The sequence below is a fragment of the Etheostoma cragini genome, chromosome 2, assembly GCF_013103735.1.
Source record: "Etheostoma cragini isolate CJK2018 chromosome 2, CSU_Ecrag_1.0, whole genome shotgun sequence".
Taxonomy (NCBI): domain Eukaryota; kingdom Metazoa; phylum Chordata; class Actinopteri; order Perciformes; family Percidae; genus Etheostoma; species Etheostoma cragini.
The window spans coordinates 6067142-6089528 of NC_048408.1; the positions used below are offsets into that span (position 1 = coordinate 6067142).

A 22387-nucleotide genomic window follows, 5' to 3' on the forward strand; every position below is an offset into this window, starting at 1 on the left:
CCCCCCCCCCCCCCCCCCCCGAGCCAGGGAAAAGCCCTGAACCTACAACGAATATAGTAGATATGAGTTCTTTCTCTATTTCAGACCTGTCAGCGCGAGTCGACGCAGTCAAGGAAGAGAACCTGAAGCTAAAGTCTGAGAACCAGGTCCTCGGCCAGTACATCGAGAACCTCATGTCTGCCTCCAGTGTCTTCCAGACCACTGACACCAAGAGCAAACGGAAGTGAGGTACCCACCCCCCTTCTCAAAAAAAAGTCCCAGCCAAGCAGTTGGAGAGGGAAGCCACCATCGAGACATGGAGAGAGAGGGGTTTGTTTTCTCAGCAGACCTGGCCGTTTTCTTTTTTTTGTCCTTCCTGTAACTGAGCTCACTTTCCTGAGTCAAAACTAACAATTTAAAAATCCACAACATAAACTGACTTTGTCCCGCCCTCCGTTAGTCTGGTTCAGGTCTGTCTTGCAGCAGCAACTTCCTCTCCACACTACAGACGAGGTAGACATCACCCTTTAATCACAAATACAAAACACACAACCAGACCATGTACACAGAGTGGTTAAGGGTCATTTGTACCTTGAGTTTCTTCTTAATGCCCTGTGTCAAAGTAGTATCTGTAAAATAATTCTAAGCCTCGCTTTACCTGCTTGGTTTCCTGTTTTGAGGACAATTCAGATTTTTCCATGGTCCCCCACCTCATTTCAGCACTGTTTCATTTTATTTATTTTTTGTAAAGTTTGTTGTACGTTAGCTGGATCTGAGTTTTCGGTAGGTCTCTGATGTCATCATTTCTATATGAAGCATGACTATTCCTCCTTGAGCAGTATTCCTAAAAATGAAAACGATATTTGGATGGCATGTATGAGTTCTTTTAGCTTGAAAGTTAAGTATATCTAATCAATAATCACTAAATAATAGACTGCATAAGCTAGGGAGAACTTTAAAATAGGTGGATACTAGGTAACATTGAGAGCTTAGCAACAATGCAAGTGAAAGCACAGAGCAACTAAGAGTTGTGTAAAACTCCATTAAAAGTGTACGTCTTAACTATTATCAGTAATGTTTTAATTGCAAATTACATTGCCACAAGATGTACGTTGTGTACTTAGAAGTATTTGTAACCTTCAGTTTGTCATGTCAGGATTGAGTGTCGGTGTTGTGGCCCAAACTGTAATTTAAAAGTGACAGAGGTCATGAATGCAACTGGGCCCTTTCAGAGAACCTCCCCCCCCCCCCTATTATTACATTGTGTCCTTACTCTGTAACGTCCATGGGGGGGGGGGGAACTGACTGGGTGAGATGAGGAGGGAAGAATGGGATGCTTGCCCCAGTAAAGAGGCCTTGAGTGCTATTGATCCGCTCAGCCAGGCCTGGAATACATCACCTGCTAGAGGAGCGTTTGACCGTAAAATGTGCTGGTGTTGTCAGTGTACAGCAGAGTGGGGGGGGGTCCTCCAGAACTGCTGCTGCCACAGATAACAAAAACAGAGCAAACAGAACAAGGGTGATAGGAGATAAACAAAAACAGTCATGTAATCTGAACACATATGTATTTCCTTTTTAAACCGAAGTATCCAGTTAGATGTCTGGAAAGTAGTAATTCATGTGTAAAGATCAAGTGACTGTGGTGCTGTTTTAAATGGGAGGAACTGGTAATATTACGGGAGGCTTTGAACACTGTATATGCTGTAATTTATTGAGGTTGTTTTGCTATTTTTAACAGTTGTACAGTAGCATTTTATTAAGTTCTGTCTGACGTGCTGAATATGCCCCCCCTTACACACCCCGTGGGAACACCTGTCTTGTGTAGACACCTTGCACCTTTGCCTTTAAACATTTGTTTTAATAAAAACATCACTCCTTTCTCTGGGTCGTCTCGTCACTTTCACAACCCTACATTATCTGTCAGAGAGCAAAAGAAAAGATCCTTCTAAATGAAAGATGTCTCATTTGATCAGACTTTTGAATTTTATTTTTATTAAATACTTTTTTCAAGAGCAATGTACAATTTGCAAACAAATGTAAACAGGGATATCTGCCAGAATTTGGCTAGAACATGAACTACAAAAGCTTGAGACAATAATAAAAAAAACAAATTAGAATGAATGTTTTACCCCAGGCAATGATCTAGGATCTGATCTCCAGCTGGTCTAGCTAGTGTGGGGGAGCACCGCTGTGTGCGGACTGAATGAGACATGTTTCCACAGCTGTTTGCTGTAGGAACCCACTGATATACTCGGTCTTATTGACAACTGATGGCCAAGGCATTTGGTGTTTTGATCAGGTAGTGTTTCAGAATCGGCACACCAGCAGCATATCATATTTAAGAAAACTGCCTCAAGTCACTTAAATCTTAATAGATAACATAAAACAAACGAAACCAATAAATAGTGTGATCTGTGCTAATCATCAATGCTTAAATTGCTCTAACAGTATTAAACACCAAAGTAATGCTCCTTACAAACTACCTAAAATCTACACAGAATGTCCATTTAGAAAATAAAACGTTTTAACCTAAGCTGAGGCAACTTCTCAGCTGAAATGTCCTGACACTGCAGTAACATGTCAAACAGCCTTTCCTAGCAGCCTGGCAACCCCTCCGCCTGGCCTGTTCTTAAAACTTCAACAACTTCAAACGGGGATGGAACTTTGTCCAATCGTGTCCTCAAACATGTTCTATAAAACCAAGGACACACAAATAAGGTAACTTCTGAGATGTTGCCCCTATGATATGCTTTCAAATAGTACGAACAGCTGGCGGCAGTGCAGACGCTCCCTGCTGCCTTCACTCTCACAGGAGATCTACGATGGCGTATATTCAGAGAGACAGACTGACAGCAGAACAGGAACAGCGGCGGAAGAGGTGGGCCTCTTTAGGCTGACGGGGGTTGTGACAGCAATTGCTTTGAGAAAAGAAGGATGAAAAAAGCGTGGAAACTCAGGATGGAGGAGGGAAAACATCTAAATGCACATAATCTCCAGGGGATTCATTGGATAGTTCAAAGAGCAGGCGGGGAGGGAGGGAGAGAGAGAGAGACGGGAGGGTCCTGTGATGGGTGTAGCCAAGGGATGGGGCAGCCGGGGTGACTGCAGGCTACCACGTGGTTTGGAGGAAATGCATGCTGCTCCGCTTGTGGAGAGAGAGAGAGGGGGGGGGAGCAGCAGCAGCTGAGACGGCCCTTCCACCTCCTCCGCATCCGGGTAGAAAGGAGACAGTCGGTCACTCACGTCTCAGTCTTTCCGTACCCTCCTCTTTCTCACAGCCTGTTTGTGGCTCTCTTCGGTGATGTCTCCGCCCTCCTTCGGCTGCGGGCCAGAAATGGAATTAATTAAAAAGAAAGAAAGAAAAAAGCAAATTCAACCGATGAGACATGAAGCATCATTACCAGAATTAAATTGACTCGAGATCTAATCACTCAACACCTTTCAAATAACTAGTAGAATAAAATACATGATGATTCTGGAAAGGGAAATCACTGAAAATGAAAAGAAGAACAGCCAGACTCCCTGGCACATTATTCCCTGAAACTATGACTGAATGAATAAGTGAATTTGTGCCATTTATGGGTCCATGTGGTGCTTTGTACCCTATTAACAGGACACTTTAGCATGTAAGGCAGCAGACTTACTGTGATATTACGAGATCACTTGAGAATAGCGCGATCACATATCACGAAAATCCATCTGGTCAGTAGGACCGGGTACAGAATTCAACCCTTTTTAGGCACTGATCGAATTGCCGTATCGAAAAATAACTTGTCTTTCAATACTAAACTTCAATACCTTACTGAGTAAATCTCATCAGCATCAGTGAGCCAATCAGCATGCAGAATGCTTCAACCAAGATCTGATGATGTTTGTGATTGGTTTACTAACGTTACACGTTGTGGAGGCTTAAGAAAGAAAAGATTTGTGCCGCAACGTGTAATGTTGTAATTTTTGTTTTGTTTTATAAAATAATTTTAAAATAAAATAAAAAATAAAAAAAGACATGCAGCTAAAGACCACAGGTTTGAGTCAAACCAGCAATGGCAAACGGGATAGACAGATGGTTCGTCCAATCACCTGCTGGTATTTTTTGGAAAGTGCCTTCCGCTTCCCAAACAAGTCTCAGATAGATCTGTGTTAAACAGGTTGGACCCAGTACAGCCTTAGTCACCAATATTGATTCAGGTACTATCTTGTAGGGCAAAGCCATGCATCATGATTCATGAGGTGAATGAATCGTTACTAGGTCACTGCTAAATTCATTTGCAACACCAATGGCAGATTTTCCAAACATTAATAAGCACTTTATTTTACTATTTTCTCTTAATAACGATTATTCATATGCAAGTTAAAACACACAACCGCTGTTATTGAGACATAATTAATGTGTATTGTGCAAATTTGGTGATCGCTTCACACAACCACAGCAGAAAAGTTAGGAGTGCAGCACGGACACATGACTGAACATGATCCGCCATGACAGCAATCGTGTTTTGTAGCAATCCTAATGACCCAAGACTGTATAGTAATACTCATACTCTAGGTATTGATCCATCAACCGCTGATTAGAACATTAAAATAACCTGCAGACGTGGGGCCAGTTCGCCTACATGTGCTCAATAGAGCATCCCACTTCTTGTGTCACAACAGCGTTAAATAAGGCCACAGACCAGCTGTGACCTTTGTTTTCAAATACAAAAGCTCCGTGTTCAGAACACATCACGTGTGCAAAACAAGAGTGGCTGCCAATTCACACTTTTGGGACTGTCAGACGGTGTGACGAGACCCTCGGCTCACCAGACAAAACACAAGATTGGGTTAATGAGAACGAGACAAGACCAGATTTTAACATTGTTTTAAAAAGGAAACTTAAATGATGAAACATGACTGAAGAAATAGTCTTTTTCCCCCAATCAAAAGGTGAAAGACCTCAAATGGCTTCTACTAACTTCTTCAGAACTAATAACTGGGGTGCCCCTCTCTTCAGTTCTTACACTGCACTATAACTTCTATTCTTGTACTTATTCTATGTTAGTCTGTTTTATTTTCATGATTGTTTTTAATTTCTCTTTAATGTTTTATGTAAAGCACTTCCAATTGCCTTGTTGCTTGTTGTTAGTCAGTCACCAGGGCAATAGAGAACACCTGTGTGTTTTGGAAGCATGGCGATCTTGCTATTAGATTGCAGTGAACAGTGAGTGTGTGTGAACTTTTGAAAACTGTAACCACCCTTGTGTCCGCTGTACCTGGTCTCACTTTGATTTGAACAAACTGCAGAGGCAATGTAACTTTTGCTCCATCTGCACCGCATCTCTGCGTGTGTGTGTGTGTGTGATCTGTCGAAGCCGCGCTTTCTGTGAAACAGCAGAGGACAGAGAAGCTCCGAAAGGTACCAAAATTTGGCACTGATGGATTTGACGTGAATTGGTCCCTGTTAGTACCAACGTAATTCTACAGTTGTGGACCGATATCGTGAGACAACTTTTAGCCTCAAAGTTTTTTCTCCATAGGGCCCTCTATGTTCCGGAAGCAGTGAATGTTGGATAAAATGAAGAAAAAGAAGGTGGTTAAATCACAGGTTCTGGTTCCAAGTATTAATTCCGAGAGTGAACATGAACCCCCAGATACTATCTACCAACACCATGAGCTCATGCTGCTGTGGGTAAGAATAACTCACAAAGACACCAACCTCCTCTTCTATTATTCTCTCAGGAGCTTTGCTCTCCTCTTCTCCCTCCTCCTCCTCTTCCTCTTCTTCTTCTTCCTCCTCCTCCTCGTCATTATCCCTCTCTAGATTGTCCCCTCCCGCATCGGCTTCGTCCTCCTCCTCATCGTCGTCGTCCGCAGCCTCTTCTGTTGCTTTGGAGAGCGGTAGAGTAAAGGTGGTGACAGTGAGGACGGGGGAAATACCACTCTAGAACAATGAGGCAGTAAAAGTACACCACTCTGACTGATAGAGAAGAGTGTGTGATGTCCTGCGTTTGGCCCTCTGACCTGCAGCTGCTGCTCCGTGTGTAGCCTCGGCTGCTTTGTCTTCCTCCTCTGCTGCCTCCTCTTCTCCGTCCTCTTCATCCTCCTCTTCTACATCAGCCTGGGGCGGATCCACCTTCTTGTACACATAATCATCGTCGTCTGACTTCTATGACACAAACAGGAGATCACAGTTAGGCCTATCACAATGATTACATAATTGTCTTATCGCTGTTTCTCGTTTTTTTTCTTACATAATCACCGTTTTTTTTGTTTAATCGCAAATAATTGCTAACTGCTAGCTGGATTAGGTGCTGAGGGGTATGAAATGTTGATGTAATTGTCAGTTTTATGTTCATTTAAGAAAGAAAATTTGTGTTTTTATGATAATAAAGAGGTGTGGTTTACTTCATAGGCTGTGTACCACTGTAACTTCATTATCTGGGTCACATAACAGTGGTAAAACCAAAAGATGTATCCTGGGATTCATTCAAAACTGTGAAAAAGTAATGCATAAATAAATATTTTTCAAATTTGACTGAAAGAGACAATTATTATTGTTAATCCCAACTCATTCTGAGACAATTAATTGTAAAGCAACATTTTGAATTGTTCCAGCTCCAATCCCGGTCAGTTTGTGCTTCTGCTTAAACCCGGGATCAGAACCATACCACATTAGCTTCCCAGTACCTTTGGCCAGCAGAAGAGCACAGCCAGTCCTATGGGCAGGCCAACCGTCAGTATGTAGATCACCCAGAGCCACGGGCGCTCGTCTGCTGCCATCATCAGCTGAGCAAAAATCCCCGGCTGGTGGGATTGAGGGGAAAAGAAAGACAAGGGACCAGAGGGCAAGAGCAAGTAGTGAGCCTTTGTGAGCCTTTCCCTCAGACAAACTGACAGCCCTGTGGTAAATTATATGCACATGGTGACAATGTGAGAGTCTGTTAGGGCGCTGCTCTATGGTCCTCTTGCCCTTACACAACATCCCACTGACCTCGTTAGCGCTGGCCACCAGTTTCTTGAGCCCCCAGCTGTCAGAGGCCCAGCGGTCGGCCACCTCCTTGTGAGAGGTGATAATGAAGTTGTCAAAGTAGATATCCGAGGTCATGGACCACAACTCCAAGCCCACGGCCTTGAAAGGTGCCATCCTGAACGGCTGCAGGTCTTCAAAGTAGTCCGGGTTATCGATTTTACGCGGCTTCCAGACTCCCTTGGGAGAAGACAAAGATTGTAAGCCTTCTGTAGCATCTCCAACAGGACAGGTTAGATGTGTTGCAAGTAACACAGAGAGTAAACTCTTGGTCTTCCTGTGGTGTGCACCTCATCATTCATTTAAAGAAAAGAAAAACAAATAGCTAGGAACAATAAATATAAGAGAAATGGACTGATCAGATACCAGTGCGTAAACTTGATTGGTCTGACCCATGTAGTAAATAAAGCTCTACAGACAGCCTGATAGTACCTGGGTTTAGTTATAGTTACCTGATAGTTGGGATTGTCCACCAGAGGGGCTTTCCACTTGCCCTTGTACTGAGGGTTGTTGATCTGGGGACGCTTCCACTCCCCACAGCCGGGGGCTGTCTCACAGGCTGGGTTAGGAACCTGCGGGGCCTCCCACTCCCCATCCATCTCCTCATCCCTGCACACAGTGGAGAGCTGTCAGGCTGGGTCATTTCCTCACTGTAACATCATGGGTTGTGTTTGGTGAATGTGTTTATGTCTTTTTTTACCAGTCTTCTGGTTTCTCAGCATTAGAGTCTGCGACAAAGTCTGGTTCATCGTCCAGCCAGCCCTCTGGCTTCAAAGCATCAGGGTCGTCAATCTTTGCTGGAGCATCTTCATCCCTGAGACACAGACATACAGAGCGAGAGAGAAAGACATAGATAAACAGAAACACACACACACATACACACAAATAGAGACACAGACAAACACAGAGTGAGAGAAAGACACACACACAGAGCGAGAGAGAGAGACACACACACACAAAATGTATAACTAGGTTGCTGAGGCTCAAACATTTAAACATATCCTGTTTGCATCAAAATCTGTATTATGTCCTCCAGCAGTATGGGGGTTGTAGTCACCAGTCATCGGGCTTGGTAGCCTCGGGGTCAGGAATCTTGGCCTTCTCGTCCCAGTCCTCCGGCTTGGAGTCATTTGGGTCGTCTATCTCTTTGGCTGGGTTGACTGGTGGCACCACGTCGTGCAGCAGGCTGCCGCGGCTCACACTGGACTGGTCGATGAGCATCTCGTAGCTGTTGTCTGGGTTCAGGACTGACAACAGGGGAAAATGCTGAATGAATGTGTGAGCCGAATAAAAAATGCAATTGTATAAAAACACAGAAGGATATGCAGGTAAACGTGAAATTGAAGTTATTAAGCTACAGTGTCGTTTGTAAGGTATTACATATAAAAGACCAGTGCCAGATAGATATCAAAAAATATATCTATTCTTGTTTCAAAATCCTCTCTGTACCTAAAGTGTAGAGGTGAGTCTTCTTGTCGGTGTAGAACTTTTTGAGGTCGACATCAGGCCTCTTGGCATGCTTCTCCTCCATGTCTTTGTTCAGGGGATTCTGGTGGCGGAAGATGAAGTGCAGCTTGTAGTCCTCCCCACACTTGTCTGGTCCAAACATGAGGGTGTAAGGTGTACGGTCATGGAACTGCTCCTACGGTGCAGTAGAAACAAGAGTTTCATTTAAAGAGTAAATACAGGGAGTCCATTTAGTTTAAATCTGGACAACCTTTACCCAACTCTACCACGTGCACAAGACAGAGGAGGAATGCGCTGAAGGTTTTGGATTCTGTTTCCACCGATGCTAACAAAGCTAATCTAAGTACTTGCTCCACTGTAGGATGATTTGGATGTAAATGGCTAACAACTGGCCAGTGTACATCAAAACCTCTACAGTTTATAAATGGAGTAAGGTAGAATTACAACATGCATACCAACCAGATTAAGATTGCCAGTGTCTGTTAGCAGTTTGATGTATGCTCCACCACAGTCGATACCATTCTGGAAATTCACCTCATACCTGCAACCAGAACACAACGGTGCAATTTAACAAGTCGGGTCACATTAGTTCACGTGGTTTAATTAACTGTAAAAGGCAGAGAACAGGTTTTTATCACTCACTTATACAGCCACTAACCACTGTGGCTCATGGAAATAGTCGACTTACATCAACAAAAATGAGAGTGCATGTACAGTATGTGCATGTTTAAACTCACTGTATGACCAGAGGCTCATCCTTGAAGACAAAGGGCTTGTTAAGCATTGCGGCGATAGCGTGGTGTTTGGCCCGGGACTTGAGCACCAGACCCTGGTCTCCTGGAACTTTGTTCTCCTTCAGCTGCTCCACAGCCCACTTCCCTGCAGGCAGAATGGAGACGTTCAACATTTACTTTCACGGTCATGGTGTGGTTGCATAGCCTCTGCTTGAGACAGCGTTAGTACAGTCAGCAGAGAATTGCGAACACTAAACAAATAGAAAACTGCATTATAAAATGGAACTCGTTCCTTTTGTAGTGGAGCCTTATATATTCAATCTGTTCAACAAAAGAATGTTGGAAATTACAAACCGTCATATTTGGCGATGTCATCATCTGCATCCCCCTTTACTGTCTTCGACAGCTGCCAACTGCGGGGATCAACATCACAAAACTCTTAGCTTCATCACAAATGCACTACAACCAATGATTGTGTAAGTTTATCCTGGCTCCTCAATAACCTCGCAGGATCACGTATCCGAGCATGCATCGAAGATTTACTGTATGTATGTTTTAGCAGCCATGGGTGGTGAATGTATTAGGCTATACCTGTCCAGTGTTCCATCATCAAATGTCTCCGAAAAGTATACATCTCCAGTGGGAACAGGAGTCTTGTAGGTTACCTGGGGGACAAAACCCATACATCAGAAGTTGATCCACAGGCCACTTTCCCTTCATCCAAAGCTGTGCAACTCATGTGACCTTTGCTGAACCTACGGCCTTATTCCTGACCTGGAAAGAAACATTTGCATCCATTTCAGCCTTGCCAGCACTTGCTGTGTCGACAGTCTCATCATAGTTGTCTTCATCCATCCCCGTTGCCTCCTCCTCTTCTTCTGCCATCAGAACCTCCAATTCTTCCTCATCCAATGCCACATCTTCATCGATGTCTGAAACATCAACGTCCAACTGGTTCTCCTGGGCCGCTACAGCTGCCACAGCCAGGGAGGACAGGAGCAGCACGCACCACATCCAACCCCTATCCAACGTCATCTATTGGGGGGGGTAGAGAGGGGGTGTTGCGATAGCAGAAGGGAGAACAGAGATAAGGGCGTCAGAAATGAGCATGGTGCGAGGAGGGCGTGGTATAAGACGATGAGGGTGAGAGGTTATTTATGGAGTGAAGCGGTGTGTGTGTGTGTGTATGTGTGTGTACGCGGGAGGGGGGGGCATCACTGATATAAATAGAGAACACTAGTGCATAAAAGGATGGAGGGATAGGAGGGTGAGAAAAAGAACTAAAAAAAGATTGAGGTCACATTAGTACACAGTGCTACTTGATGTAGAGCCTGTATCCTCAGATCTGTATCCTTTCCTCACAAAACCTTTAAGTCTGCCACTTCTTTGCTGTAACATTCCCACCAGATAAATCATAAAGATACAACTCCTTATAAGCAGATGCTAGAAACAAACGTGTTTCCAAATCTGAAGATTACAACTAGCCTCTTTGGATTTATATGTCCTTTCACAAACATCTAACCATGTGTGTGTGTCCTAATATGCATTTGAAATCTAACCCTGCTGAATACTTGTACATTTCACATATCTGTTACAGCCAACAACAACCCAACGATCTATTGATCAAGCCACACCTGCTGTCTCTTTTGTGAGCAGCAGGAATTGAAAAGCATCACTGCAGACAGCACAGCAGCACGCTTCCCTTCCTTCCTAATCAACTTAATTCCCATACTGATGCTGTTCCATTTGCTCACATCACAGGGAGCTCAGATGACACACATAAGGGAGAGATGATAAACTGGAAGCACTGTAAGAGCTATCTTATCTTAAAAACCTTCAAAATGTTGCTCATTTATTCGCATCTTTTGTCCGAAAGCAAGCAATGCAACTGAATTAGTCTCAAAAATCAGTCCGATCTACCCGCAGCCCTCCAGCTCTACGTGACACGTCTATAAAACATGTCAAGGAAAGTGAACTGGGACAATGGTTATAACTCTTAGATGACGTAAAAGGCTAATACATCAATTTTAAATTAAACAGTGCAAAATTCAATATTGCTGGGCGTAGACGAGTGGTTAGGGTGCCCTGAACAGCGACGGCCGGATGGTTTGCTGCATGACTTGTCACATTTCCTGTCTCTCTACACTATCATTATCAAATAAAATGCCCCAACAAGAATCTTACATTAAATATTCACCATTCCTCTCAGACATATTTATTCCAATTGAGACCTTTCCACCTCGTGAAACAGTTAAAGAAATCAGATCAGCCTTTCTTGCTGACTAAACACAGATAGGATTCAACAACAGCAATGTGAAGCTCATGTAACCCCAACATTCAGATATAACAAGCAAGTAACTGTAGATGAACTGAAGTGACATCCTGAAAATACTCTTCTTGCTGTCTGTCCAACAGTAATATAGGTATGGTCTCCTTTTGGAAGAAGAGTCTGGTTGTGGCCAAGGTCTAACAAGACATCTCTGAACAGTTGCCACTGTCTTAATGCGAATGTATCAACATTTCTTTAAATCAGGCTCATTTTCGACTGCAGCTTGGCGCGATGTCTCTAAACCAATGAGATGATGGGTCAAAATGCACAGACAGAAGGCAACAAGCTATGCAAAGCAACAGCAAACCACAAAACATGAATAACACAGAAACAATAGCCAATATTTGGTACATGTATCCATGATGCAAGCAACACAAAGCAACATAACACAGCCAAACAATACTGATTAACCAGATTATTGATCCATGGGATCAATACAGCAGTTTAATTGATTTATAGATTTAGTCACATGCAGAGCATAAATAAAATAGCCTATAATAATGTTGATATTGATAAAATGTTAAAAGATGCAGTTAGCAAAGTGGTAATATTCTACACCTCAGCCATGCAGCAGTTATAAGACACAACTAACGTTATACAAGATCATACCACATTAATAAATAAAGTACTAGTAAATGTGCCACAAACTTATTTTAACCTATCAAACAAAAACAATTTTATTTCCCATTGAGATGTAATCCTCCTATTTAACACAATCCTAGTCCCAGTGCGCTGGGGTAACGTTGGTTAACATCCCTTATAGCCTCTGGTTGACGTTTCACAGTGCCAGCATTTTGTATCACTCTGTAAGAGCAGCGTATTACTAAACAGATCTGGGAACTAACGTTGCACATACAATTTCGTAGGACAAGGTTGTAGCTAACGTTAGAGCTAACATGGCTGCCACCGACCACTGTAATGTCCAAACTCCTTTAGATGAACGGTTCTGGCTGCGGCACCTGCTCCGCTAGCTAACGTTGCTACGGCGGGCCAATCATAAACAGCAAACGTTAGCATAACATAAGCTTAGCTAATTAACTAATGTGCTTATACTATATTCGTATACAAAAAGCCTACACATGCCCCGGCGTTAAACACACAAACGGCAACATTTCCTTCAAAAGTAAAGGGGGGCTGAAAACGTCTTGCTAGACAGCAGAAATTAGTGGATAGCAACTGTTAGCTAGCTAGACTAGCAGAGATGTCGCACAGGGACAGAATGAGTGAGCGCCCACAAACAAACCTTGCACCTTCTTATTTGCTGAGAAAATGATGTCTCGATAATGTCTCGTTTTCTCCGCTTTGAAAAACGCTCAATCTTGTGCGTCTGGGCCGCTGTGTCTAAAAAGTGTCATCGAGGCCCGACGTGTACAGTTGGGGATAAAACACGGTGAAACACGGTTGTCGGCTGGAGAAGATGACGAGAACGTGGATGACAGCTCGGCCCGGTGCGTGGTTGACGAGTGCGAGCTAGTCTCTGCCATTGGGCATGCGCACCTCGCGCAGATGGAGCGCATGGTGCCTTCACGCGTCCCCATCGGTGGTATAAAATAATAGGCGAGAAGAGTTGGGTGTTTAGGTGTTTACCTGATGCCGGATCATAGGATACATGTTAGTAATCGTTACTTATTATTAATAATATTGTATTTAGTATTATTAATAATATACAGTCTTTGTGCTGGAGCGGTTGAAAATAGGCTACTTATTGGCATTTTAATTCAGTCTAGACACTCTGTTTCTAGTAATATTGCTACACTTTTGCATTAGATACGTTTTGACTAAACTACATTTGCTATGTAAACGACTATAATAATTTCCCCACCATTTAAACGGTTGTTTCTAATCTATGCGTATTTTAGTTGTAGTTTTTTTAAATTTATGAATATGCACGATGCTCAGGATAAAAAGCCGTTTGACTATTCACTTCCAATACGCAGCCACACCTTAACAACAGATTCAATTCTGTTGGTGTTCCAACAAAGCGAAAGTGGATGATGAATGAAACCGATTTCAATATCCCAGCAAATATTCCAGCAATGTGCTTGTTGTCAATAGTTACAACATTGAAAGCCCCAAATTACGAGTTCACGAGGAGCACTTTAAGGCATCAGAAATTCGCTCTGCAGCTGCATTTCAAAGTAAAAGCTGACTTTTAGTATATTGTAATTGCTAGGCGGACATAGTGTCAACGAAATCTACTTCGCAATAAATAACATATTAGCAATTTCACAATAATTCTAAACAAGTACAAAAAATAAAAATAAAAATCCCCCCCCGCCCTTGCTATGGCTTATCGTATGCACTTCCGGGTTAGGGTTCAGCTAGTGTTGATGGTGGCCGCATGCTTGTGCGGGTAGAGGCAGTAACTTTACAGTTGTGAACTAAATGATTAAAGTCTAACAAGATGAAGGACACGCCGCTGTCTAACTGTGAGCGCGACTTCCTGCTCAAAGCCATCGAAGAGAAAAAGGTGAGCTGGTTCCTGCTAATGCTAACTGCTAAAGTCTAACTGTCGCTAACATTCCTGTTCCACAAAAGGAGAAAAAACACTCTACAGATACAGAATATAGAAACAGTCTCTGTAATTAATCACATAACGATAATATGCAACGTTACTACGTCAGATGCCAGTAATTGGAAATTAAAAATGTTTCAGTGGGTTTTGGGTTCTGCCCAATATAGAGTATACAATATATAAGTGGCTTGCATAGGTTTACACAGCCAGGCTAAAGTTGACCAAAAAGAGGAATAAAAAAACATAGTTTGGAAATTGATCCTAATGCGTTAATTCAAAAAATTTAGGAAAATCCAACCTTTTAAGGACACCAATTTGCAATTTCTTTGTGAATGAATAATGTATTGTAAGTAAATAAATGTTCTAAATTAATTCCAAAGGCCAAGGGAACTTTATCGGGATCCATAGTATCCTGGCTCCATGAAATAACTGGCCTTTAAAAATAAAAATGGGCCTGCCTCTAAGGGAATTTAACATAGGCGCTTGTACACTTGTGCCCCCAGTATTTTAAGGAAGAACATGCATTCATTCACAAAGATAATGTGTGTTCTTAAAAGGTTTGATTTTCCTAAATCTTTTGAATCAAGGCATTAAGATCAATTTCCAAAAGACGTTTTTTTATTCCTCTTTTTAATCATCTTTAGCCTGGATGTGTAAATTCTGCAAGCCACTGTATCCCATAGTACCGTTAGTCCTTAAAGACAGTCCCCTGTCCTCTCACTGCAGCGCCTGGATGGACGACAGACCTACGACTACAGGAAGATGAAGATCACATTTGGGACGGACTTTGGATGCTGCTTTGTGGATCTGGGAAAAACCAGGTACTAAAGCCACATAGGTGTAAAATGTTTCGCTTTTTCTACTTAGTCACCCCGTTAATAGTTAATCTTCCTCATAAATCTTCCCCTAAATGTTGCTTAATTAACCAAAAAGCTACCTAAACATTGTTTTACATGAGAGCTTCTTGTAGTGTATATTCTGTAACTACATATTCAGATCTAAGATGTTTTTTCCCTTACTGTGCCATTATATCAGATGGGAAATTGAAGACGTCTGGTGCTTCACTTATAAAGATACAGTGGCTTGCATAAGTTTACATGCCAGGCTAATGTTGATTAAAAAGAGGAATAAAAAACACATATTTTGAAAATTGATCTTAATGCCTTAATTCAAAATATTTAGAAAATCCAACCTTTCAAGGACACCAATTTTCTGTTTAAATGAATAATGTATTATAAATTAATATTCTTCCTCAAAATAAAGGATGCATGAGTGTTGACATCCCTATGTTAAATTCCCATAGAAGCAGGCAGATCTTTATTTTTAAAGGCCAGTTATTTCATAGCTCCAGGATACTATGCATGCTGATAAAGTTCCCTTGGCCTTTGGGATTGAAATAGCCCCCCCCACACACACACATTATCACATACCCTTCACCATACCTAGAGATTGGCATGGGTTTATTTCAGTTAGATTAATAGCTGGTTGGATTTGCACTGAGATGATCTTATGGAAAGCTCCCCAAGCCAATCTCTATGTAAGGTGAAGGGTATGTGATGATGTGGGGGGGGGGGGGGGGTGTATTTTAATTCCAAAGGCCAAGGGAACTTTATCCGGATCCATAGTATCCTGGAACCATGAAATAACTGAAAAAGATCACACATAACTGTGAAAGATCTGCGAGCTTCTATGGGAATTACATAGGAGTGTGTATACTCATGGATCCTGTATTTTAAGGAAGAATATTTATTTGTTTATAATACATTATTCATTCACAAAGAAAATTGGTGTCCTTAAAAGGTTGGATATTCCTTTTTTTTTTTTAATTAAGCCATTAAGATCAATTTCCATAAAAGGTTTTTTATTCCTCTTTTTAATCAACGTTAGCACGCAACGTTAGAGGCAAAGTGTGCACTGGCCGCACAATGCACCCAAATTCAGATGGATGTCTTATTTCTGAAGGTATATTTTTGTGATAATGGAATCCCAATGTGCTGCACTCCACAGGGTCATGGCCCAGGTGTCATGTGAGCTGGTGACTCCTAAAGAGAATCGACCAAACGAAGGAATCATGTTTTTCAACATCGAGCTGTCACCCATGGCCTCACCAGCGTTTGAAGCAGGCAGGTGAGAAAAAAACCAAAACAAAGGAGATTATGTTTGTACTATATCAACATTTCATATAGTTTGGGTGCCGCCGGAAATTCCACCAGATGTCCCTCATTTCAGCCGGATGGCCGTCACCTTCTGCCTCCTTTGTGTTGGCGTTCTAACCTCCGGTGGATTTCTGATTTTCTGAGGACTAGGGTTAACTGCTCCTCAGATCTCTGCAGGGTAAATCCAGACAGCTAGCTAGACTATCTGTCCAGTCTCAGTTTCTGTTGAACGACTAAAACGACTTTTAGACGTACACATGTTCCACCAAAAATAGTTCCTTCCCAAGGATATTTGGCAGAGACACCGTGGCAAATTGTGATTGGTTTAAAGAAATGCCAATAAACAAGAGCAAATTTTCCTTCCGTCCCTGAATGCTGTGTTGACTAGGTCTGGACTGTGTGTGAAGCATGGCTTATTTAGTCCAGCTGTTTGTGCAGAGAGTGTGAATCATCTGTGGGCGTTCCTCTCTCTCCAGACAGTCTGAGTTGTCCGTGAAGCTGAACAGACAGCTGGAGAGATGCTTGAGGAACTCCAAGTGCATTGATACCGAGTCCCTGTGTGTGGTGTCTGGAGAAAAGGTAAAACGCACGTGCGTAAAAGAAAAAAAAGAAGCTAACCATATCCTGTGTAGGCTCGGTGATGATGGGGGTTTGTGTTCAGGTGTGGCAGATCAGAGTGGATGTCCACATGTTGAATCACGATGGGAACCTGATGGACGCCGCGAGCATTGCTGCCATCACCGCTCTGTGCCACTTCAGGCGCCCCGATGTCGGCATCCAGGGAGATGACGTCATGGTGGTGAGTCGGCAGCAAACACAGCAGCTGGGGTCGAGCCAGACGATGAAGGGTTTTTAAGACAGATAAGAATATTTGATTTGAAAATCTGATAATAAAAAAAAACAGAAACACGTTACAAAACAGATTTCCCTAACATAAGTTATTTGTAGTTATTTATGAGTTCTCAATAAAACAATATGATAATAATTTGTTTTATTGTCACAACCGAACAGCGGAACATCAAAATATATTAAAGTTCTGAAAAAGAAAACACGTAAAAATACAAACTTAACAGATGAAACTTAAAGTTCTTTGAACAAAAACACATTAACAAAAAAAAAATCTGTGTTGCCAACAGGGACGTTGTAGAGCGTCCTCTGGTGGACAAACTATGCAACACTAACGCTCATAACGTGGTTGACAGTCCGTTTATATTTTAATGATTAATTTCATTTATCAGAATGATTCTGATGAAGCCATTTACTTTACTTCAAGTGACCACTGGTCCATCACCAATAATGATTGGGAAGGGGATGTAATGATGCGTCGTGAGTCGTGATTCAAAATCAATGTGGAAAGTAGATGACATCAAAAATAAACACTCATGATGCAATTTTTGGGTGTCATCTACCTTTGATTTCACTTGTTTGACTTCCGCTTTACGCGTCCTTAGTTTTTTAATTTGAAGCAGTGTTTTTATTTTGATGTGGGATTTGTTCATTTTTGTTGTTTCAGATAAAAATTGAATCTGAACTGCACTTTTGATAAGATGACACATCTGTGGTTTTGCACAATTTACATAAATAAAGCATTATTTTACTTTCATTTGTCAGCCGCTCATTCAGTTAAACAAATATTCCAAGAAAATTGTAACTTGTGAACTTGAAATAGTGAATAGCATCACAGTTGAGTGCATTGTTACTTCCTAAATGAATGCTGTGGTATTTCACGGTCAACACATTTTATCAAAATAAGAACTCTGCACGAACAATTTAATTTATCAATTTATTAATGGTTTGTTTTTATACTTTGTGTTGTGTGTAATGGTTCTATTTATTCCTGTGCTCTTAGTACAGTCCAGAGGAGCGAGACCCTATTCCTCTGAGTATCTACCACATGCCCATCAGCGTCAGCTTCTCCTTCTTCCAACAAGGGTAAGGCACCACACCAGGCTTCTGCAGCGCAAAGTATCACAATGTTTAGCGTTTTATGTGACTGTAGAGCCCGATATTGGTATCGGCATTTATAATGGCAGATTTAAGAAATGGTCTGTTTGTCTTTATAAATGATTCTGATGAATACATATTCAAAAAATAAAAACGGACTGTCAACTGCGTTATTTGCGTTAGTGTTGCATAGTTTGTCCACCAGAGGGCGCTTTACAGCGTCCCTGTTGGCAACACTGAATTTTTTTTTGTTAATGTTTTTTTAGTCCAAAGGACTTTAAGTTTCATATCTTAATTTAGTTTTTTATACACTTTTAATTATAAGAACTTTAATATATTTTGATGTTCCTCTGTTCTGTTATTCATAAATAACTACAAATAACTATTGTTAGGGAAATCTGTTTGTTTTGTAACGCGTTTCTGGATTAAAAAAAAAAATGTATCGGCATATCTGATTTTTAAATAATCAAATCCTTTATCGTCGGGCTCTAATTGAGGATCGCCCTTGTTGATTTAACTAACTGGTGATTTTGGAGGATAGATTTAGCCATCTCGCGTTGATACAAACGAGGATGGCCAAATGAAAGAAACACCCGCCAGTATAACACTAAACTATACAAGGGAAGGATATACTGCACTACTGCCTCTGTAGTTTTAGCTAGGTGTAACATATCAACTGGCAACTGAGTGTATACAACCAAAAAGTGTATTCATTATTTTAATAAAATATCTAGTAGACCAATGCAAGCCCACCAGTCATTGGATGATCATCCCTCCTCACACCGAGCTTCCGTCTGTACTTCCTGTTTGCTCTGCAGGACCTATCTGCTGGTGGACCCCTGTGAACGGGAGGAGCGGGTGATGGACGGCTTGCTCATGATCGCCATGAACAAACACCGAGAAATCTGCTCCATCCAGTCCAGCGGGGGCATCATGTTGCTTAAAGAGCAGGTGAATGGAGTCTACATAGTACTGCACTGTTGTGTTAGTTAATGTACAATAATGTCACTTACTTCAGTAGAGCTTCACAAATGTCTATGTGCTGTGAGATCTAGCCAAAACACACACAAAGTTCACTTGAGACCAATACAAAGGAGTTTAAGACCAATTTATTTTTTGTGTGTTGTGTTGAAGGTTATGAGATGCAGTAAAATAGCCAGCGTCAAAGTTTCTGAAATCACGGAGCTCATCAGCAAAGCCCTGGAGAACGATAAGAAAGCAAGGTGAGCAGTGACATCGCACTGGGCAGTGGAGGTGGGCATGTTGGCAGCTGTGTTAACTCCTGAGGCCTATTCTACCGATCCAGATCAACGTGCCCAACGTTACCCGGCTTCACCAACCCTAACAGGGTCACGACGGGGGTTGACAACTAGTTCAAACAACCCAGGGTTCCCCAATCCAGCCGTGGTGTTTGCACAGCGTGTCCAATCGCGAACATCTACCAGAGCCGCATGTTTTACATCAGAGGAGCAAACCATAATTCTACATAAATATGAAGAACATAGACACTGTTCTACAGGAGGCCAACCACAACACAACTGCTGCTTTCTAAAACAGGAAGGATATCTGGCAAAAAAAAGCAGACGCTGTAAATGCGTAAATCCCGACGCTTATCACTGCCCAGTCCAGCTCATCGTCCCCATTGGTCAGACACAAGCTCTGACCATAATAACACTTGTCCTTTCCATAAACTGTCGTTGCTTTAGCCTATGAATTCAGTTGCTACCCTGGCCGTGGGAAGCGATCGTGAGAGCAAATAGAAATTACAAAAACATAATTCTAACCGATGTGCCCATTGGCAAGACACGGCTCAACAAGCCGACACTTGGCCTGAACGTTATTCCCTCTGCTGGACATCTAGATCTTTCATAAAGAGACCCATCGGGGAATGAGAACGGGGTTGTTGGTCTTTAAATGTTTTAACTTTTATGAGCACACCTCTCCGCCGTCATTTAGGTTAGGTGTTCAGCATAAGTAGCCACGGCGATTTAACCCGGTAACAAGTGATCCACAGTCGTGATAGCCAGAACCCTGGGTTGAAGCTGAAGATTCTTCGTTAAAGCCAAATCTTGATCCGTAGTACAGGCCTCTGGTGTTGTCGGAACACAAAGAGCTGTTTTTTTTTTCATTTTTCTAGGAAGGCGGGTGGCAAGTGTGGTTTTGCGGAGTCCATGCCACAGGAGCGGATCACAGCACTGAAAATGGACGAGACGGCAGTGGAGATGACAGGTGCGACCGACAGAGCCGAGGACATCGTCCAGAGAGCTGAGGCCCCGCCTCAGACGTATCCTTTACAGAGCCTGAACGACAGCAGCAGCTACCTCGACCACAGGTGGTTGGTTTGTTTAGTTTTTGTTTGTTTTAAATCTGTCACTTTGCCATATTATATCTTCTGTGGCTCCTTAACCATGGATACCAGGGTGCCTTCCCCACTGGTGCCTGTCCCGGGTGTGGGCCAGGTAGGGCAGGGGCTGCATAACACCTGGGGACTGGAGGAGGAGGAGGAGGAGGAAGAGGAGGAGGAGGAGGAAAATGACAGCAGTGGTGAAGAACAGGAGGAAACAAAGATGGAGGAAGAACAGCATGAAAAGGAGGAGAGCAGAGGAGGTTATTAATTTTCTTCAGGGATGCAGCGAATCCAGGATTTGGCCAAATATTGGGCTTTTTGACTGGGTTTGATTTCTGACAAATGTTTTCCCACCGAACCCTACGCTTGCACTTGGCGCGCTACGCAGGTCGACGTAATGACGCCGCCGTTGATTACGGGAAGGTGTTTACGTAGTTGGACCGTTCAACGCTGTAGGCTGGGAGAAAGTGAAAAAGAAACTCGTGAGTAGAAAAAGTGATGTTTGGCGGTACTCTCAGTCAAAAGGAGGCAATTCAACTCGAGCTACGTGTTTAATTGGCGATGCCGTTTTGTCTCGTGGTGGCGAGGACCCTAAACCATACACAACATCGCCGCGGTTACGACATTTGCGTAAGAAACATCCGAAAGAATACGAGTTGTACGTGAAGGAATGTCCAGACAGCAGCCGACATGCAGCAGCTTCAGGTACGGCAGAGGAAGGACGGTCCCAGCACAGGACGCGCTCTACTTCATTACTGTGTTACTGTGGTACCGGACTGAGGATGGGGGGAGGATTCGGTGTTCGGTTTCAGGTTCGGCAGAATCTTAACCAGTGGATTCGGTATTCCTCCAAACCCCAAACATGTGGATTCGGTGCATCCCTAGTTTTTTTTTAAATCTTTGTCAAGTAAAGGTTTTAAAAGAAAGACAGGGCCATATGGCAAAAATCGTATATCACAATATTCTTGACCAAATACCTCGATATTGTTGGCTTGAAATATTTTCACAATGAGATTTCAGATAAACTAATCAATAATATAAATGATGACTAAGTGGATAAAGGAAATTAAAGCGGCTAGTAAGTCTGGTAAGTTTAGAAAATTGCATCATGCAAATTACATCACTCTACTGTAATGCAGTCGTTAAAACACCGTTTATTAGATAAAAACTATTATTCTGTGAGTATGTTTTATTAAAAAAAAAAAAAATGGAAATGTGTTTTGATTTACAGGAGATGTGGTTGAAATATCTGACAGCGAAGAGGAGGAAGTGGTCATACTTCACCCGGAGAAACCAGACAAAGCTCCCACGTAGGTCCACTGGTTGTCTTTCAGTTAGCGACTGAGGAGGGATGCACAAAGAGTTGTTAAATTACCGGTAACATCCTTCTTATCTTGTTCTCAGAAATACAGGATCCAGTTCCTACCAGAGGGGGGCGGCAACATCAAAGAAAAAACAGAAAAAATGAAGACGGGGTCGGTTAAGCTGCTGCAGTATGAGATGTGCACATCCACAGCAGCGCCACACACTGCAGCACCTCTTAACAATAAAGACTCCTCCTGGCTCAAATCATTCCTGCCTGCTCTAGCTGACGAAATGGTTTATTACACAAAGTGTTGGATTCTTACTCTGAGAACGTCAAGTCTGCTTCTTGTTTGGAGCATAAACTGTTAATATTAACAGACAGTGTTTGTAGCCATTTGGTTGTGGAGGATGTAGAAACAGACTGCTGTAAGAAATGTACAGAAAGTTTTTTTTTATTTACAGAATGGTTTTTAACAATGTAAAAGGTTCAAAACATTTGATTGGTATGCTTGGTAAGTTTCAAATATTTAGCAGACTTGAACATTTCAGTTATGCTTGCAAAGTGGTGTGCTTTGTGAGGATTATGATCTCTGGTGCAGTTTGTAAAT

The 22387-nt window shown here is 42.3% G+C and overlaps 3 protein-coding genes across 7 annotated transcripts in view; 2 read left to right on the forward strand and 1 right to left on the reverse strand.

The window, feature by feature from the left end:
- Positions 1 to 1476, forward strand: part of scoca (short coiled-coil protein a) — a 7235-nt gene extending 5759 nt beyond the window's left edge. For all 3 annotated transcript variants that reach the window (XM_034889149.1, XM_034889158.1, XM_034889140.1), the window contains exon 4: positions 85 to 1476. In XM_034889149.1, coding sequence (XP_034745040.1) covers positions 85 to 227 — 143 coding nt within the window. In that variant the 3' untranslated portion in view covers positions 228 to 1476. The remainder of the gene's footprint in view (positions 1 to 84) is intronic.
- clgn (calmegin) overlaps positions 1 to 13021 on the reverse strand; it is a 29560-nt gene extending 16539 nt beyond the window's left edge. Inside the window, exons 1-15 of one of the 3 annotated variants that reach the window (XR_004658915.1) lie at positions 12756 to 13021; positions 9958 to 10218; positions 9775 to 9848; positions 9538 to 9596; positions 9187 to 9328; positions 8909 to 8990; positions 8432 to 8624; positions 8040 to 8229; positions 7683 to 7796; positions 7435 to 7591; positions 6947 to 7162; positions 6643 to 6759; positions 5977 to 6121; positions 5672 to 5841; positions 2200 to 3300 (exon numbers count right to left, since the gene is read on the reverse strand). Coding sequence is in view for 2 of the 3 variants with exons in the window: in XM_034888997.1 (XP_034744888.1) it covers positions 3226 to 3300; positions 5672 to 5841; positions 5977 to 6121; positions 6643 to 6759; positions 6947 to 7162; positions 7435 to 7591; positions 7683 to 7796; positions 8040 to 8229; positions 8432 to 8624; positions 8909 to 8990; positions 9187 to 9328; positions 9538 to 9596; positions 9775 to 9848; positions 9958 to 10218 (1995 nt within the window). In the remaining variant the exon portion in view is untranslated. Of the gene's footprint in view, positions 1 to 1872; positions 3301 to 5671; positions 5842 to 5976; positions 6122 to 6642; positions 6760 to 6946; positions 7163 to 7434; positions 7592 to 7682; positions 7797 to 8039; positions 8230 to 8431; positions 8625 to 8908; positions 8991 to 9186; positions 9329 to 9537; positions 9597 to 9774; positions 9849 to 9957; positions 10219 to 12755 lie in introns of those variants that run through there. The other 2 variants (XM_034889009.1, XM_034888997.1) reach the window with 2 other exon arrangements.
- A 790-nt stretch (positions 13022 to 13811) lies between these two features.
- exosc9 (exosome component 9) lies at positions 13812 to 22039 on the forward strand. Its single transcript, XM_034889078.1, has 12 exons — positions 13812 to 13982; positions 14754 to 14848; positions 16035 to 16154; positions 16660 to 16762; positions 16845 to 16982; positions 18033 to 18115; positions 18946 to 19078; positions 19262 to 19350; positions 20265 to 20411; positions 20547 to 20734; positions 21706 to 21784; positions 21879 to 22039. The coding sequence occupies exons 1-12, from the start codon at positions 13917 to 13919 to the stop codon at positions 21940 to 21942; spliced, it is 1305 nt and encodes a 434-aa protein (XP_034744969.1). The 5' UTR covers positions 13812 to 13916; the 3' UTR covers positions 21943 to 22039.
- Positions 22040 to 22387: the final 348 nt, after the last annotated feature.